General features: G+C 41.6%; 1 protein-coding gene across 5 annotated transcripts in view; it reads right to left on the bottom strand.

Moving 5' to 3' along the window:
- Positions 1–2,795: 2,795 nt before the first annotated feature.
- Positions 2,796–19,962, bottom strand: part of ZNF521 (zinc finger protein 521) — a 332,314-nt gene continuing 315,147 nt past the window's right edge. For all 5 annotated transcript variants that reach the window (XM_066579656.1, XM_066579658.1, XM_066579655.1 and 2 more), the window contains one exon: positions 2,796–3,678. In XM_066579656.1, coding sequence (XP_066435753.1) covers positions 3,649–3,678 — 30 coding nt within the window. In that variant the 3' untranslated portion in view covers positions 2,796–3,648. The remainder of the gene's footprint in view (positions 3,679–19,962) is intronic.

Raw genomic sequence — 19,962 nt, 5'->3', positions numbered from 1 at the left:
CGGTCGCGTAGCTCAATTTTTGGTTCCTTGCTGGGAACCTGCAGCGCAGTTTGTCGCTGTTTTATCTCAGCGAGCTCAGCAGCCAGCGTGCCAAGCTGGTGCGACAAAACCTCAAGGGGATTCATAGTAACAGCACAGAATCTCCCTGAGTAGGTAAGGGCTGGTCAATCTGTTGCGTCCTAAGAACGTGCAACCTCAATAACATAAATCAAAGGCACAACCGTGCAAAAGGAAACAAAAACTAAAGGGGAATGCTCTCCCTATCGTCCCCTAACCCGGGAGGGGACCCTGCCTACTCGGCAGACTGACCGCGCTAATAAGTGCGAGCCTGCACTCGAACCTGGGCCACTAACCAGTCCCTAACTGGGAGCCCTAGCACAAAACAAAAGGAGAACAAAACCAAACCAAACAGCAAAGAACTTAGCTTATCCAGCAGAGCTTCCACCACTTTGTGTTGCTCCGTCACTGTCCAACATAGAACTGCAGTGAATCATTGACCAGCACAGGAGTAACAGTTAGCCCTGCTTAAATAGCAGCAGAGCTACTTAGCGCCAGGTGCTGACTGACATTAATCTTGCAACCACCACACCTCTCAGCTCCAGGAGAGATAGGAATGCTGCTAAACCCTGGACTGGCCTGAAAGCAAGGTGGGAACCTCAGAACGGCTGCAACAGGTACCAACAGTTATGTTAAGGATTGCTATATCTGCACTACATGAAATGATATGTCAATATGAAAAAAGTCTGAAACTTGGAGCAGATTTCACAGTACATATCAGGTAGACTAATAACAAATGAGGATTGCAGCCTGGAACTTTTGTGCAACTATTTTCTTTAACTCCAGGTAACTAATGGCAAACGTAAAAATCATTTCTCCACAGCAAAGACTCCGCAGATCTTGTATATAAATAAGCCTTTTTTCTCTTTAAGGACTCCTCTACACGCAATTTTTTCAGCATTTTAAAGCTTTTGTAAAAAAAAGCTAAACTTTTAAAACATTTTAATGGTGTTTTTTTTACAGGCGTTTTTGTTGTGTGTTTTATTTTGTACATTTTTTTCTAGAATCTCTCCACTTTTATAGAGAAGCTTATGTGGGAAATACCCCTAAAATATGACAGTTAGAGCGTACCATGTTTTAACAAAATAGGTTTCGACTGCAAAAATGTGAGAAAGATGGCAAAACCAAAATGCTGTGTACTTAAACTTTTTTAATATGTTGCTATAGACTTCAATGTAACATGTGACTGCAATGCTTTTGAGCGAAAAGAAACCACTATGAAAGATACCAATGAAAACTCCATGAAGAAAGCGTAGAAATACACGCTGCATGTATCGAGCCTAATAATGATGGTCGCTTTTGTGGTTTTGCCATAATTAGGCACTCCAGTCTTCAATGACCACACTATACTGTCTCCATGCTTGGCATCTACACTCAGCTCATATTCTACGATCTTCTTTGTGTTGTTAGTCGGCACATAACGCTTTCAATAGGTCTCCGCTCCATTTAATAAGCAATAAAGTATCACTCTGTATATATGCAACATGCAATATCTACTCTTAGATTTTTCATAATGCATGTCACAACATATTCACTCAGGACATGGTGCATTTGTATCTGCAGCGGATTTTAACTCTTCTCCCGCACGCAGATCCGCACCCCATAGGGATGCATTGACCACCCGCGGGTAGATAAATACCCGCGGATGGTCAATAAAAGTGATTTTAAAAAAATATGGAGCATGAAAAACATGGACATGCTCCATTTAGGTGCGGGTCTCCCGCGGGGACGGCTCCCGCAGGCTTCTATTAAAGCCTATGGAAGCCGTCCGGATCTGCAGGAGACCTAAAATAAGAATAAACTTACCCGCAGCGGACCGTGCAGATCTTCTCTTCTTCGCGACCGGATCTTCTTTCTTCGGCCCGGCGGATGTCCCCGGCGCATGCGCGCGGCACGCCGCCAGCCGAGGAACGAAGATCCGGCTGTGAAGAAGTGAAGATCTGCACGGTCCACTGCGGGAAAGTTTATTCTTATTTTCAGCCCTCATGTCCGTGGGGCAGAGGGACCCGCTACGGATTCTCCATGGAGAATCCGTAGCGGGCCTGATTTTCCCCGTGGACATGAGGCCTAAATCTTAGCAATCAGAAACAAACCCATATGAGATATTTGGCTTCTTATCAACACAGATGCCTATATATAAAGGGGTTGGCCCACCAACATCATTTATCATGTATCCACAGAAAACATGATAGATGAACGATTGCTAGGATTTTACTCTCTGGGATCCCCACTTATCCCGAAAATGGGTCTTTTGAGTCTCCTGTGTGAATGGAACATTGGTCATACATGATTACTACTGCTCAATTCATTGTCTATAGTACAGTACAGCAATTAGCAATCTCTGTCAGTTCCAAAGGCAGCAAATGAAACAGTAGTAACAGAGGCATAACTTGAAGCTTCTGGGCCTCAATGCAAAACTTGTAACAGGGCCCCCAACTACAATGCTTTATTCATAGTACTAGGCTCCCTGTATGAAGAGGAGAGGCCTTATGGGCCCGGGTGCAACCGCTTTTCCTGCATCCCTTATAGTTACGCCAGTGAGTGTGGGTGCGATTACCACTGTATTCACACAACTGACTTAGCACCCCCATTCTCTTGACTGGTGGGGTCTCGGCAGTCAGACACCCAGAAATCATATATTTATCTCTTATCCTATGGATAGGCGATAAATGTTATTGGTGGGCCAACCCACTTATGGAGCAAATAGTAGTTAAAAAAAGAAACAATATTTGCATTGATATGATTAATTGATAAATTGAATTTATTTTCTTTTGGAAAACAATTCCAGTAATCTCCAGGTTTAGACGGCAGAGTAAACATTAATAACAGTAACATACAAGTTGGGTTAACGGATTCAAGAATTTTGTCTGTGTGTAATCATTAATATAAAAAAGGAAAGAAAAAAAAAGGAAACGAAAAAATTCGGACACACAAAGCAACAAAATGGTCTTCCGGAGAAAAGTCGGAGGGACAATCTACATAACGACTATTGCATATATGGTAATGCTATCTGCCATACCGCAAGGCTTACAAATATATATATGTATGTATGTATGTATATATTTATATAGGCCTTATTCAAGATTTTTTTTTCCATTTAATGAGAAAAGCTTTTTTTTTTATATTTTGTGCAAGAATCTTCTGCTGCAGTATAAAAAAAATTGTCAGCTGTTTTATATTAAAATGACAATTAAAGACCAAGAACTACTGGAAAGGCAGTTGGAATACAACTGGAATAAAAACAACACTTTTTCCTGGTTTGCCTGCAAAGAAGCACATTTACGTCAGCCTTTTTCTTTCCAGGTTTTCGATTCCTTCGCCTTGAATAGGGCCCAAGTCGGCTGTCTTTATAAGACTATTTTCATATTGAACAACATAATACATGTGCAACACTGTATATACAATAAGTTTATCCGGTGCTCAAAAGTCCAAACACATGAACATCCAACAGTTCCAATAATACAAGTTTTATGGTAAAATACAATGCTTTTTGGGATAATATACATAAACAATCAAAGTTTCGTGCAAAGATTAAAACGTGTTCCCTTTTCTGTGCCTCCAAATGATCTTCAGATGAGTCTGCTTTTTACATTAACTGTTATGTTGGGTCATTGTGTGATTCTGAAAGACAAGAAAAAAGAAAAATGACTCAGTATGTAGTACGCAGCCCCCATGCCAGACATATTTAGGCATTTCTAGGGGAAAATAACTGAAAATGTTATGGACGGAACACAAGCAAGACTATAATAAATATTTAAAAGTAAATTCATACTGCCGGGAAGAAGCAATGCCACAGCAATTGATCAATAAGGACAGGATATGTACAAACATCTCATAGGGAAGGGTTAATTATATATGGATCGGATACGATTTGGTCAGGTCATAGAAAGCAATTCTCTGCAGTTTAAAAATACAAAGAAGTCAAAGTTTCAGACATGTTTAAAACATAAAACCTTGAAACAATATATGAGGTTATACAAGTCGTGAACATGTCTTTATACCGACTCGGGACGCCCAATTTATAGCGGTAAAATAAACTTATAGAGTCACTTTGTACATCAACCAGGTCATACATAGCCAACCACATATCTAACTGTCCTATCATGAGGTTCCTTAGGCCCACCGGACTAAATTATATTGAAGATCTATGAAACACGTAAATGATGTCTAATTTCATCGTCTTTATAATCATTGCGATCATTATGCACACAAGACATCAATAAGGTGTAATCAATAATTTGTAAATTTACCCATAAAGAATAAACCCTAGTGGCAAATGACTGGCTCCAAATGGGTTAGTCATGTCCAAATGGGTTTGCCTTTTGTTGAGCCATTATGGTTTATTACTGTGTAAGAGCCTGAGACCATTGGAGGACCATCTGGAACTCTAGTAGACCAGTTTGGATACAATTCATAGCCAAATGCAGGACTAAATGGATTGTCCCATGAAAAAAGTTTTCCCCCATCTTCAGGATAAGGAATAACTTGCTGATGGGTGATGGTCAAACTATCAGGACCTCCATCATTCACGAGAACAGGGTTTTGAAGTGGCCAATGATTGAGCAGGCAGTGGTCAAACATGCACAGCACTGATCCATTAATTTCAATGGGACAACTGAAGATGGCAATATAGCACGCAAGTGTGACCACCGCTGCCATCCCTGTGGGATGCTCCAGACCTCCATTATTAGGATCAATGGTGGTTCCAGTGGTTGGATCTCCACCAATCAGCAAGTTGTCCTCTGTCCTGGGGGCAACTTATCTTCATGGGCTAATCCCTTAAAGGATAATAACTCAAAATGAAAAAGGAGTAGAAGAGGCTGAATTATGTAATTACGGTAGTTAAAGAGGTTGTCCAGAGGAGAAAAAAGTTAAGAATTGCTCAGTATTGTGTTAAACATAAACAAAGGCATACTCGCCTCACCCGATCCCCGACACTTTCTACTTTCTTTGCAGCAATGACGTCCTAACACAGGGACATATGATCACGGCAGCCAATCACTGGCTTACTTTGGCTGGTGATTACCTGCAGTTGTCTCATGTCCCCGTCCTGGGACATCATAACTGCAGCAAGCAGATAACTGGGAGTGGCGAAGGACCTGGCACCGCCAGCACGGTATGTTGTATGCCCTCACAATGGCAAATGCTCAGCTCATAACATAATAAGAATATAGCATGTTCATTGTACTATCCAGTATTATACCTCCATTTTAAGAGAAGGGAGCTGTTTAGGAAGTGCCCAAATCAGTTGTTTTATGCTGCCAATATAGTTGCGCCAGACAAAATATTCAAAAGCCCCCTATCATTAAAATATATGGTTATTTTGCAAAGGGCTTCCCAAAAAAACCTTCAACCGCTTTATAATCCATGAACTATCCAGTGTTTTTTTAAAGTATTTCCACTAAAAGTCTCTGAATCTGCAAATTGCTACAATGTAGCAACAATATAAATAAAGTTTAAGCCATGTTGTCTTTAACCAACATAAAAGTGACAAGCTGAATGAACAGACGCCGTATCTGGATGTCTAACTCCAGAAGAAAGAAGCAGAGAATACGCGATATACAGTACAAAATCCTTTCGACAGATGGTGACAGCACTGGAGCAGCATGTTATTTTTTTGATAGTTCAAGAACACAAACAGAAGTAATTTATCATTACTGATTAACTAATTATGGTCTACTGTACTACGTGCCTCTGCTGCCAAGGATTCTATCTACCTCAAACAGTATTTACTTTAGTGAGACAGTCAACCCTCATCGTCCAGCTGTTGTGCAACCACAAGTCTCAGCATCTCTTCCCTGCAACCTCGAGTCTTGTAGTTCTACATCACTGTCCACGGCTAATTACCAATACACGTCTGGAAATCTAGTAGAGATCTAGGGGCAATGTTGGGATGTGGTCCTCGTATCTCCTCGCTATTCTTATCCGAGCTGCATTCCATTTTTCACAGACACAAGGCTTTCAACAATGCGCTCTGCCTTTAAGCGCTCTTCTTCTTATTTTACTGCTTTTTTTCTTCCCTTACAAAAGCAATTGCTTTCCAACAGTCCAGATAATAAGTCTTTTGACCTGCATTCTACTCTGACCTATTAAGGTCATCCCAATGCTCAGGCATATAGCAGATTTCGGAAATGCCTGCAAGTCCTGCATTTCATCTCCTGCCCACTCAGAATAAAGCTCTCTTTAAATGTGTGTGTACGAGTCCCATCTGACTGGAGAGGCATCCCTGTTGTGGGCAATGGAGGGACAGAAGCTTCTGCCTTTATTAATGAATGCAGACCATTATGAGTCTGGCTGGCTCCTGCTCTGTTCCCAGAAGCATATACTGTACGTGACTTAAAATGTTGTAATATTGACACAAGCGAGCCGGGCACCCCTAAGGAAAATTACTCCTTGGATATAATGTAGGCTCATAACAGCTCTAAGAGTACAAAATACAATCCTTAGGGATCCCACTGACATATACCGCATTCTAGCGAGTCCCTGAATATTACAAAGAATTTCTTTGTGAAGGAATTCTCAAGGACAGCATTAAACTGAGTTTTGTAGCATCATTTTGGCTCTGAGCTCTCAGCACTAAATCGTTTGCTTTGAATCAATGCGAGCGCTATATCATCTGCATTAATCGATGAATTTGGTTCAATACCCGTTCTATTAAATTATACTTTCTAATTGAGATTTTCTAGCACTGCCTGGTGCTCCTTCCCATGTTGTAATTTTCAAGTAGTTAAAGACAGGTTTTAACGTCTTGCACTTTTCCAAGGAGTTAAGGAAAACAAATACTAAAAATGTGGACTTTTTATTTCTTGCTAAAGTGAAAGAACACTTGTTATGACTAAGGGCCATGAAGGCGGCGTTCTCTGTTCCACTATGGATTTTAATACTGCCTCAATAAAAGAAGCAATTTTATTTCTTACTAAGTGGTTACTGGAACCTTTTTTCTGTGAATACTTGCATGTTTGGGAATAGGTTCTACATTTCAGCTGATGGGAATCTACTTTAGTAAAACAAAGTTAATAGGTTGTAGGGGTTTTCAGAGACTTGTACGGGCTTAAAATGGTGTAAAGTTAAGAAAAAAATTGAGACTCACTTACTCTAGCAGCTCCCGATCCAGCACTAGCGCCCCAGTCCCCGCTGCTCGGAACCCAGAAGATGCCATACTTTGTGCATATGACTGCTTAGTCAATCATAAGCTTTAATGGCGATTCTTCAATGACAGCTGAAACCCGGAATTGGCTGAGCAGTCACATGCACATTGTATGGCTTCTTAAGGGCTCTTTCACACGAGCACTGTCCGCAAGCAGTATAGCCTCGTGCAAAGCTCGTGGCTATAGTGTTCTAAAGATCGCGTGAACAGGCTAATTCCAGCTACTTGAAAGTAGCCTGTTCACACGATCCGAGGTGCGTGCTGCGTGCTTCCAGCTCCCATAGGAGTGTATGGAAAGCATGCAGCAAAGATCGGTCAGGTCCTATCTTTTGCACACCACAGAGCTGACATGTGAGTTTGCACTCGCATGTCCTATCTTTGTTAGATGCACGAATTCAGGGCATCTAACAATCGTTCATGTGAAAGCTTCTATAGAAACCCATTGGTTCCTATAGAAACGTGTCCTGTGCGTGCCTCTATAGGACTGAACGAGCCCCAAGTCTCAGAAAACCCCTTTAATCTAGACCTCCACATGTAGTGTACAGCCACAACACTGCCAAAGACAAAGCCGACATGCGGTTTCACTGCCAATCAGTGTGGCTTTCAAATTGATTGTTAATGGCCACATGGTTTTGCCAGTAAAACAGGTTTTTGTTGGTTTTTAAACCAGAAAAGTCCCACAGAAATTAATCAACCACAGGTTGGGCTGGTCTTCTAATGCATCACAGCTGCACCATTGGTGCTACATATGCGCTCACTATCATAATTTGCTTCATTTTATTCAACCTGAACTGAGGAGATATAGATGTGCAATAGAAATTGTTACATATATGAAGACTTGCACAGACATAAGCCATTGGTGTTACCAATTGCACCAATCAAAATTGTGCTTTCAACTCTTAATTTTCATATTCTTGATGGAAGATTGAATCCGAGTAACACCAATGTTCTTATTTGCACTAACCTTCCAAAGATTTGCCTGCTTTACTTCCCATAATCTTTAATAACTACATCTGAAGTCCATTGTGCTCATCCTTCGGCAGTAATCGTTTGACTGCAATAAGAAACCTACTGAACCATTCACTAAATTCAGATCATTCTGTGCTACATTGATCCAAAAAGTTAGAGTTCATAGTGTGTTCAACATTCATTTGGTCTCTAGATTATTTTTTTTTTAGGTCTGCTTCATTTTGAAAAGTGTCTAGAAATAGGGGTATATCTATGGAGAGTCATAAAATGTGCTCAATTTATTAAATATACACCATTTTGGGTGTAAATTATTGGTGCGTGTGTTTGCCTTCCATGATGCGACGTAAGAATGAAGAAGGAAATGTCTCTAAAATGCTTAGCTAGCATGGCCAAATTTATCACATTAACTGTTTTGATGCCATGTTCAGCATCTCTTTAATTTATACATCCTATAACAGTAATAATACTTTCCAAACATCCACTGTATAGGCGGGTGTCATTGTATTGAGCGGAGCACACTTTATACACAGGAAGTGCCCACTGTCTATGACAGCGAACACTTGGCTGCAACTGCTGGGAAGAGAGAACTCTGATCCCCACCATTAGCCCTATAAATGCTACTGTCAGTTCAAGCAAAGGTCCAACAGAGAGTGGGAGTTTCCTCTATCACCAAAACGACCCACCTCCAATGAGATCACAGACTGCCGTTTCATTACTATGGTAGCCTGGGGCTTTTTGAAAACCTCCCTGCTTGCCATGGATGACTTCCTATTAAGACCTGTCAAAAATAAGGCAAAAAGGGTAGGTGGTAGGATAGGGTTAATAAATCACCATATTTATTAAAGCATTACACCACTTTTCAAAGCAGGATGCAGATGTGACATTCTTTTTTGCAAAGACATGTGGGGGGGCATGGTTACATAAAAAGCCTATTTGCATGACCCACTGTATATCATAAAAATAGTATTTTACTTTATACACGAGCAATTTAGTCCGCAAACAGGTGAAAGAAGAGAGTAGTAATCAACATAGTAACATACCGTAGTATGTAAGGCTGAAAAAAGACATATGTCCATGCAGTTCAGCCTACTAACCCCCAATGTTGATCCAGAGGAAGGGAAAAAAACAATGACGTAGAAACCAATTTTCCTCATTTAGGGGAAAAAATTTCTTCCGCACTCCAATCTGGCAATCGGATTATTCCCTGGATCCCCGAGACTTGAAGTTATTAATGATTATAATGTAGAATAGGCCAAACCTAGGAGAGTATAATAAATGCCACATTCCTTATGCATAAGCATCTATTACAACGACACCACAGTAACGTACGAGCATAGTTGCCCCGAACTGGTAAAATAATGATAAAAGCAATTATAACAGAGCTAAAGAGGAGAGGTGGTATTCAAAACAATATTATCATTAGAAAATGAAAACCATGTGAGACGCCGTTCATACACATGAGGGTGGCCAGCTCCAGTTATAAGGGTAGATAGAAAGGCTACCTGAACTGCTAAATAGAAGTCAGTAGGAACAATATTGTGAGAGGCGCTCCGGCTGTGGGCGTCTAAGTCACGCATCCACAATACAGAAGCCGGTGATGTCCCACAGCAGCTGTAGAGTAATCGTTCAATTTAAACAGCCGCTGTTCACTAGTGAACGACCGCTGTGTTATCTCAATGGAGAGGGGAGCAAGAGGAGAGAAATCTCCTGCACTGCCCCGCCCCCCCTGCTGGCCACTCCGTGAGCAAGACAGCTCTGCTAGCTCCCGTGCAGGAGAACAGGAGTGAAGAAACACAGGGACGAGTGTCGGGCATCGTTTGCCTGACACTCGTCCTGTGTAAATGGAGCATAAGAAGAAAAAAACTACCTTTTTTTACAGAGGTTGTCTGGTTCTGAAAACCTATTTTCAAATATATTGTGTTAATAGAGGGAAATTCCTTATTTGGAACCTTCGTCAATTATAGCAGAGAGTTTCTGCAAAGAGATATTCTCTGATTCGCCGGATGACCGAACACAGCCATGCATTGCATGGACAGAACCATGGCTAGCATGTGATGCTTCAATTTTCCCTGGGCACTGCAAGGCAACTGAACATTTCCTTACAACCATCTAACAAAAGCAGATTGTCAAAAGCAGACAACCCTACATAGCTTTCTGTATTATACCAATTTCCACAGTTCATCTGAAAACGGTCACTAAAACCTGCATTAAAGGCCTGACCGCCAAAGCACCCAATTTGCTGAGCACAATGGAAGACAGATGACTTCTTCTGTGATTCCAATGGAGGGGACCAGGGCTCCTGGGCTGGACCGGGGCCACTTCAGGAGGTATTTCTTTATTTTATACCATTTCCCCCCAAAAAATTTTAAAGTCCTAGAAAACCTCTTAAAGCTGAAGTAAGCTCCATGAGGCTTCACTTCCAAGTAATATATTCAGAGATTAAGACATTGTTGCCGAGACATATGTGTCAGTCTCCGCTCATATTTACATTCTGTTGTGATGTTTAATTTATTACATTTGTGCTTTCTGACAACACATCTGTGCACATGTCTGCCGTGTTCATTTTCTATACTTTCATTATACAATATACCCAAAAACCTAAAAAAATAACCTGAAAATAAACTTCCCATTTGGTACAATACAGATGCTTTAATGCTTTGTGGGTAGAAGTTTCCCCAAATGTCTACACAACACATTCTTTGTGCCGGTGTTGTATTTCATGGCCTTCTACACTCAGCTTCAATTAAACTCCTACTAAATATTTAAATGCAGGGTCTGGTAATTGGTTACAAATAATGGAACCTTAAATTAATAATAATTACACTGAATCCTTCTCCACATTCATTGTGTGTGAATGCCTTCTAATCTCTTTCTGCAGAAAATACTTAATGGAACAATGCCTCCTTATATTGTGCGTTTGTTTTCTTTCAAGAAGGGGCATTTATGTGCCAACAGCTGACATATTCCTTTATAGTTCTATGCCAGGTCCGTGCATTGATTTCAAATCCTGAAGTGACTGGCGGTATTAGGATTTAAACCCTCGTCCGCTGGATTCAAAAGGTCAACCAATTAGAAGAGGGTGCACACAGAGCTGCAATTTGTATGCAAAGGGCAACCTTTCAAATACGGATTCCTTGTTGCTGTGTACAAACACACATGTGAGAGGTCTTTAAATAAAAGGAACTCTTTATGTGTGGGTGACTTGGATACAGGCTGCTTTTGTACACATTTACGCATTTTATACATTCAGCATCAAATGGCGAGAGAAATCACTGTCAATGTTTCTAAAGATAAGAGTAAGCTACAATCTATATCTCTGTCCTGGAGATCTATAAAACATGACAGGGGCTAGTATATAGAGTACAGTTGACATAAAAGAGAAAGCTTCCTTGACCTGTCGTTGCATCTTCTACCATCTTCTTATAATTAAGTCTATTATCCAACATGAATTAACTCCGCATGTATACCTTGCATCTAGAAAACTCACAAAAGTACAGATATGTATGAAAGCACTCATATTTGATTTTCCTTTTGGCTAAGAACGAATTACACATTAGCATTAAACATACAACCCAGCCATGTAGGAGTCATTCTTATACGCCGGTCCCAGGCCTGGATAAATAGGGAGGGTTAGGCAAAGACCTAGCGATCTACCCTGTAAAAACCTCGCCTTGGAAACTCTATGAAAGAGCTCTCAAATAATTCAGGCATGGTATCCGATGATAGGCCCCTCAGATGAAAGGATTCTCTAAATGCGACTGGGGAAGAGCAAGGTCCAAGTACAAGTAGTCAGGGTTTTCCTCATGACGCCTCTGGAGGAAAGCTCTTGGGAAGCCCAGCTGCTGATGTGCCTCATGATGAAAGGAAAGGACTGCGCTGTACCAAAGATCACATACTAGCAACATGGAATGTGCGTGGCATGAGTCTAGGGAAATTGGACATTGTGAAACGCAAAATGACAAGACTTGACATTGATATTCCTGGGATTAGTGAATTGCACTGGACAGGTAATGGATATTTTCAGTCCAATGACTTCACATTGCACTATGCTAGAAACAAGGAAATCAAGAGGAATGGAGTAGCCTTTATTACAAACAAGCAGACCTCAAAGGCAGTAGAAAGTTTTAGAACAGCGAGTGGTAAGGAAAGACAAGGAAATTGACTGGAATGAGCTTTGCAAACAACTCGAAGCAGAAGCGATGAAAGGCCATTTCCGAGGCCTATTCTCACAGGTCAAGATGGTCGAAAACCTTTCATGGCACACAATGGCACAATCAAAGGCAAAAATGGGAAGGAACTGAATGACCCACAAGGATAGATGGAGAGAATACACAGAGGAACTATATGCCTGCAACCACATACCTGGACCATTGCATGAGGTGGAGCCTGTGGACTTGGAGCCCTCCATTATGGAGTCAGAAGTGGTTATGGCAATGAAACCACTAGCCAAAAATAAAGCACCAGGCATGGATAACAAACCAGCAGAGCTATTGCTGCCTGTACCAGTGAAAACCATCATGACACTGTGCCAGGCAGTATCTGTCTTCATTTCTCTATAAAAAAAAAAGCGACTCCCAGAATTGTTCCAACTACCGAACAATAGCCCTTATTCCGCATGCAAGCAAGATCCTTCTCAAAATTATACAGAAAAGACTGAGATCAGTAGTCAAATCAGTACTCCCTGATGCGTAGGCAGGATTCCGGCGAGGACGCGGCACCCACGACCATATTGCAAACCTGCGATGGACCATGAAAAAAAGCTTGAAAATACCCCAAAAAAATCTCTACATGTGCTTCATCAACTACATCAAGGCCTTTGAGTGCGTCGACCATGACAAGATATGTCAGGCCCTACAAGAGCGGGGCATATTGGCACATCAAGTCAAGTTGATAAAATCACTTTATACCAATCAAGAAGCCACGGTGAGCACACAGTATGGGGACACAAATTGGTTTGGGATCGGCAAAGGTGTCCGACAGGGCTGCATCCTCTCACCCTTCTTGTTTAACCTATATGCGGAAGTGATCATGCGAAAAATGGACTTAGACGAATTGGAAACCGGGGTGAGAATAGGTGGCACAAACATCAACAATCTGTTATGTGGATGACACAACACTGTTTACAGAAACAGAAGCAGGTCTGCAGCAGCTGATATGTAAGATTAGAACTGAATGTAAAAAAATGAGCCTCTACCTTAATTTAAAAAAAGACAAAAATTATGACATCTGCAAAAAATGGCCAAATTCAAATCAAATCATCAACGAGGCCATAGAATGAGTGTGAGACTTCATCTTCCTTGGCTTGAAAACTGACCAGGATGGAGAATCTATGACAGATAAAACGTAGGATTGCATTGGGGCGAAGCACAATGCTAAACATGGACAAAATCTGGAAAAGTGAGGGTATCGGCATTGCAACTAAATGTAGGATAGCCAAGCCATCTCCTATGTGCAGAAGTGCCTACTGTACATAATATAATAGATGACTCTATATATCAGAGAGCCCTTATAATGGATCCTCTACTGCCCGCTTCCAGCAGATAACATGAATTTGGAGTAAAACAATAATAGACTTCTTTGTAGATATTTACACTAGTCTGTTTCATGCCTCTAGGCCACCATTTGATTTAAGTAAACAGCTTTTTAAAAGTGGTTGTATTAAGATTGCAAATTATCCCCCATTTATAGGACAGGGTATAACTTGCTGATTTGTAAGTGTCCCCTGTCCCCCTTTCTTCTCACTTCAGGGTTACTGCACCCACCGCAGTGAGGAGGAGACTGAACGGAGCACTGGTTGCATAATGCACCATGGCTCCATTCAGTATTAATTGGGCCGTGGAGCACAAGTATTTCCGTCAGCCCCATTGAAATGAATGGCCAGTGTTCCCTTCATGCGGATGTCACTACGGATGGAGAAGGAACCCCCACAATGACAGGCAAAACGGGACATGGGAATCCCATTCTGGAGTTAGGTGAGGGTCACAGCAGTGAGACACCCACCAATCAGGAAGTTATCCCCTATCTTATGGATAGGGGATAACTTGCAATCTTCGTACAAACCCTTTAAAATGTTTCTTTGATCATTGACCACGATACTGTAGCAGTCACGTAAACATATTTTTCACTACTGTTTTTCACTATTAACACAGAGTGTGGGTTTCCTCCAAGTAATGACTCAGGTAGTAAAGAGACAATTCAAGGCACTACTGAAGACCTTCCAGACCAGGGTGCATAACTTATGGTACCCAATGCTGTTCCATGCATCATGACATAGACATGCTTGTCTGTGTCCAGGTGCAGATGTGGCATAAGCCATCCCGATCACACTGGTGAACAAGCGTACTTAAAAGGGAACCTGTCACCAGGTTCATGCTGCTTGAACCACAGGCAGCATGAACCCAGCACAGATATGCCCATCAAGGCTGACAGCTCAACTCCTATTTTCTGTATAGGCAAAGAGCTATCCGTCTTGATGATACAGGTGATGGGAGCTCAGAGCCAAAACGTTTAAGTATGTTTTTTCTTAAATATTACTGAGGTTTATGGAAGTTGTGGAACGCTCCGTTGTTTCGGTGTTCTCCTAATGAGCAGGAGTCCCAAAGGTGGACCTCGCATCTGTCAGACATTAATGACACATAGTGACAATGCCATAAATGTCTCAGATGAGAACGCTTTTAAGTTGTATTTCAGCTCTTGGGAGTGGTAGAATCGGACAATGTGGGCCTAAGTCCAAAAGAGGTTGTTGCACCCCTTTTCTAGCTCATTGTAAAGACTGCACATTCTAAGGGCCCATTCACAGAGCTGTTTTTTTATCACAGTTTTGTCCAAGTTTTTAACAGAGAAGAGTCGGACAGAATTCGGACTCATTCAAATCAGTAGAGCAATGCAGATGAGTGATATTTTTCACAGACCAATGGCGCATATAAAAACATCACAAAATATCCTATTGTGGTCCGATTCACGGACGAAAGTAGGGCAATGTCAACAGCACCTGGACATACAATGCACAGCACACAGGCGCAGGTTGCACCTAACAATCTCAGGTGCTGCACTCGGCCGTCTGAATGTAGCCTATGGCTATGTTCACACGGATTCATTTTCAAAAAAAATAATTCCGTTTACAATAAATAGTAAGTAAAAACATGTCATTTGAAATGTTATCTCATTTTTTCAGTTAAACAATCATCTAAGAGTTAACGTTAAAAACTGGCATTTAGAAGTGAATGAGTAGGTGGCCCACTTGCTGGGTTTTACTATTCATTCCCCCCACTCATCCCTCCCCTTAGGCGATGCCACAGACATACGAAACAGAGTATTTTAATTTCAATACTCAGAGATGTGCTGTAACTATGGAGAAACTAATCTGCGAGTCTCCTATTCCCTCAATTTGCTTCTCAAAGTCAATTTTAATTCATTACAACAAAACTGCATAATTGGGGGGTTGGGGGGGTGGACATTTAAGTATTTAATTTGATGTCGAAATAAAGGCAAAATCATGCTTATCAGAGACCAATCTACTGTGCAACGGTGAATACTTGTAGAAATTCAAAGGTAAGCTATAAACAGGCATACGCAGCAATACTTCCCAGTATGAAGAGCTTGACAATGGGAGGCAAGCTTTCTAATCAGTCCTCTAAGGAACCTGCGATAAAGAAGTGCCACTTATTCTAATTTAAATCTAATACAGGCCTTTCACCTTTACAAAATGTTCAGAAGAATAGCTTCATTACACTAACTGGGACAAAAAAAAATCTCAAAGCCACTTGTAGACAACTTATGTGGCAGAAACAAAATCTCTCCATTGCCTGTTATAATTGTTATTACAGTAATCAAATTGGAAGAGTTATGGGCGCTCCGCCTTCCCAAATGTAAGGCAAATGCTTATTCAATGAAACACAGATTATGACAACCTAGACTAAACAAATGTTAGAAAATATAAATGTACACATGCAAATTCTAATTAATTAAAAATGGAATGTGGTGAATATTTATTTCCCAACTTGGGGTGTACATACTGTAGAGGCAAACGAGAAGAGACCCCAGCTTATGGTACTCCTATCTGGTGGGGTATAAGGAGAAAACGAAGAAATCTTTACTAGAAGGAATGGAATGTGGGTGAGGGGTAATAACAAGCGCTGACCGCTCCAGTGCATGGCTAATAGGGCGATGAACCATGAGCTAGGGAGGTGACCCGGTTTTGATATGGCTCAGCGTATTCCTGACATAAAGATCTCAATAGAATAGATAAACAGAGGCATCTGGATGCATGGTTGTTCATGAATTGCAGCTATGATATAATGCACTATGTATACAAAGAGTTGTAGTACACATAGGACACTTTATTTCTGTATGATATATCTCAAGATTGAAAAGCATGTATTACTATACACCAACCTCAAAAATAATTCTGCATTGACTAAGTAGCCTGCACGCTGATATTTTGCTGCGGTTTATATATATTGTTGCAGATTTGGAATGTTTTTTAGTATATCAAATATGTTGTATACTATGTCAGTGATTGCTAACCTTTTTTAAGATGGAAGATCCACAATATGAGTATATAAGGAGCTCTCAAGAGAGGCATTATTATTTTATAAGGGGGACTCAAATGCATGGGGGGGGGGGCATTTATAATGTCTAGGGGGGAAAAATAGGGCACTTTTTCTAGGAGGAACAAATGATATTATTACTTTCAGGCTGCATCCACACGGGCTACAAAATCTCGCTACACAATCATCGCTACATTGTGAAGCCCATAGCTTCCAATGGGTTCTTTCACATGAGCGATGTTTTGAGGAGAGATTTTGTAGCCTGTGCAGATGAAGCCTCAAGGGAACATTACTACCATGTGGGGACAAAAAGGGGCATTATAACTGTGTGGAAGCACAAAAGGATCACTATTAAGTGTGGTGCACTAATAATGTCGGTAGCACAGTATGGGGCACGGTTTCCCATTATTGTTTTTAAGATTGCTGTTTATGTGGCATTATTTTCTAGTGTTTATTATAGTTACGACACTATTAGTTCTAAAATACAGTATCCCGGGCACCATGTCACACGGTAGGTACAGTAATAGGGGCAGATATGGTAGTAGTAGGGACAGAGTTGGGCTAGCAGCAAGATGAATAGTTTCTACAGGTTGCTAAAGGCTTTAATAGTGCTAGAAACCTCTAGTCAAAATGAACGTGACCTGTAATCATTTACGCAATCTCGAAAGCGCCCGTGTAGAACTGATAACCGCTACATGGTCACCTTATGGTGGTAATAATAATCTTTAGACAATGTTTTTTTTGCAGTACCAGTATGGTAATACTAGTGAGTAGAGATGAGCGAACACCAAAATGTTCGGGTGTTCGTTATTCGTAACGAACTTCCCGTGATGCTCGAGGGTTCGTTTCGAACAACGAACCCCATTGAAGTCAATGGGCGACCGGAACATTTTTGTATTTCGCCGATGCTCGCTAAGGTTTTCATGTGTGAAAATCTGGGCAATTCAGGAAAGTGATGGGAATGACACAGTGACGGATAGGGCAGGCGAGGGGCTACATGGTGGGCTGCATCTCAAGTTCACAGGTCCCACTATTAAGCCACAATAGCGGCAAGAGTGCCCCCCCCCCCCCCCCCCCCACTGTCAGCATAAAGATCGTCCTCCTCTGGCACAGCTGTAACAGCTGTAGCAGAGAAGAACGATGTTTGCCCATTGAATTCAATGGAACCGGCAATACAGCCGACTCCACTGAATGCAATGGGCTGCCGGCGATCGCAGGATGAATGGTCGGAAAGGGGTTAAATATATAACCCCTTTCCTGCAATTCATCCAGAAATGTGTTACACTAAAAATATATACCGGCGTATAAGGCGACGGGGCGTATAAGACGACCCCCCAACTGTCACCTTATACGCCGGTAATACAGTGGAGCAAAGAATAAAAAGCATTACTTACGTTTTTAGATGATCTGCGGCGCTCCTGCAGGCTGTCACTCCCTCCTGGTCCACGGCAGACAAGCTTTCTCCACGAAAGACTTTAAATCCCTGCCTCCAGAAGCACATGTGCCTTCAGCCAATCACAGCCAATGACAATGATGTCATTGAATGGCTGTGATTGGCTGTGTTTCTGGAGGCGGGGATTTCAAGCCTTGAAATCCCCGCCTCCAGAAACACAGCCAATCACAGCCATTCAATGACATCATTGTCATTGGCTGTGATTGGCTGAAGGCACGTGTCTTTCTGGAGGCAGGGATTTAAAGTCTTTCGTGGAGAAAGGAATACTCTGCCGTGGATTAGGAGGGAGCGACAGCCTGCAGGAGCGCCGCAGATCATCTAAAAACGTAAGTAATGCTTTTTATTCTTTTCTCCACTGTATTACCGGCGTATAAGGTGACAGTTGGGGGGTCGTCTTATACGCCCGGTCGCCTTATACGCCGGTATATATTTTTAGTGTAACACATTTCTGGATGAATTGCAGGAAAGGGGTTATATATTTAACCCCTTTCCGACCATTCATCCTGCGATCGCCGGCAGCCCATTGCATTCAGTGGAGTCGGCTGTATTGCCGGTTCCATTGAATTCAATGGGCAAACATCGTTCTTCTCTGCTACAGCTGTTACAGCTGTGCCAGAGAAGAAGGATTTGTCTTCTATATGTTCTCAATGGGGTCAGCGCTGCTGCCGCTGGCCCCATTGAGCGCATATAGAATGCATCCATAGCGAGCAGCGGGAGGGGCAGACTTTCATATCAGGCGGACACCTTATCTCCCCAGCCACTCACAGCAGGGGGGTGGTATAGGGCTTAAACGTTGCAGGGGGAAGTTGTAATGCCTTCCCTGTCTTTATATTGGCCAAAAAAAAGCGCTAACGTCTCAGGGAAGAAAGTTTAATTTACCAGAACACCGCATGGTGTTCGTTACGAATAACGAACATCCCGAACACCCTAATATTCGCACGAATAGCAAGCTCGGACGAACGCGTTCGCTCATCTCTACTAGTGAGTCTCTATGGATTAGTAGAGTATGGTGTAGCAGTATTTTTTTGATCTTGTATAATGATAACATTGGTCTATGAATAGTGAATGTAGACAGTTAACTACTGGATGGTGCTACAATCCCAATTCCAAAAGGTTGGGATGATGTGTAAAATGTAAAGCAAAAAAGAATGCAATGATTTGGAAATCTCATTTAACAATATTTAATTTACAATAGTACATAGAATACATATCTGAAGTTGAAAGGGAGACATTTCTCCATTTCATTAAAACAAATTAAGTCATTTTGAAATTGATGGCAGCAACACATCTCAAAAAAGTTGGGGCAGGGCCATGTCTACCAAAATGTAGCATCCACTATACTTTTTACCATAGCCTGCAAATGTTTGGGAAATGAGGAAACTAACTGCTAGAATTTTGGGAGAGGAATGTTGTCCCATTCTTGTTTGATGTAGGACTCTAGATTCTCAGCAGTCCGGGGTCGTCTTTGGCATTTTTTCACTTCATAATGCACCAACTGTTTTCTATTGGTGAAAGGTCTGGAGTGCAGTAAGCCAGTTCAGCAGCCGGACTCTTCCTCTGCAGAGCCATTCTGTTGTGGTGGATGCAGTATGTGGTTTAGCATTGTCTTGCTGAAATATACAACGCCTTCACCTAAAAGAGACGTTTGGATGAGAGTATATGTTGCTCTAAAACCTCTATATACTGCTCAGCATTGATAGTGTGCTTCAAGACGTGTAAGCTGCCTATGCCATAGGCACTAATGCAACCCTATACCATTAGAGATGCAGGCTTTTGAACTGTGTACT

The sequence above is a fragment of the Eleutherodactylus coqui genome, chromosome 9 (assembly GCF_035609145.1).
Source record: "Eleutherodactylus coqui strain aEleCoq1 chromosome 9, aEleCoq1.hap1, whole genome shotgun sequence".
Taxonomy (NCBI): domain Eukaryota; kingdom Metazoa; phylum Chordata; class Amphibia; order Anura; family Eleutherodactylidae; genus Eleutherodactylus; species Eleutherodactylus coqui.
Note: the sequence above shows the minus strand (reverse complement) of the source record. Positions and strands in the feature narration are given on the sequence as shown.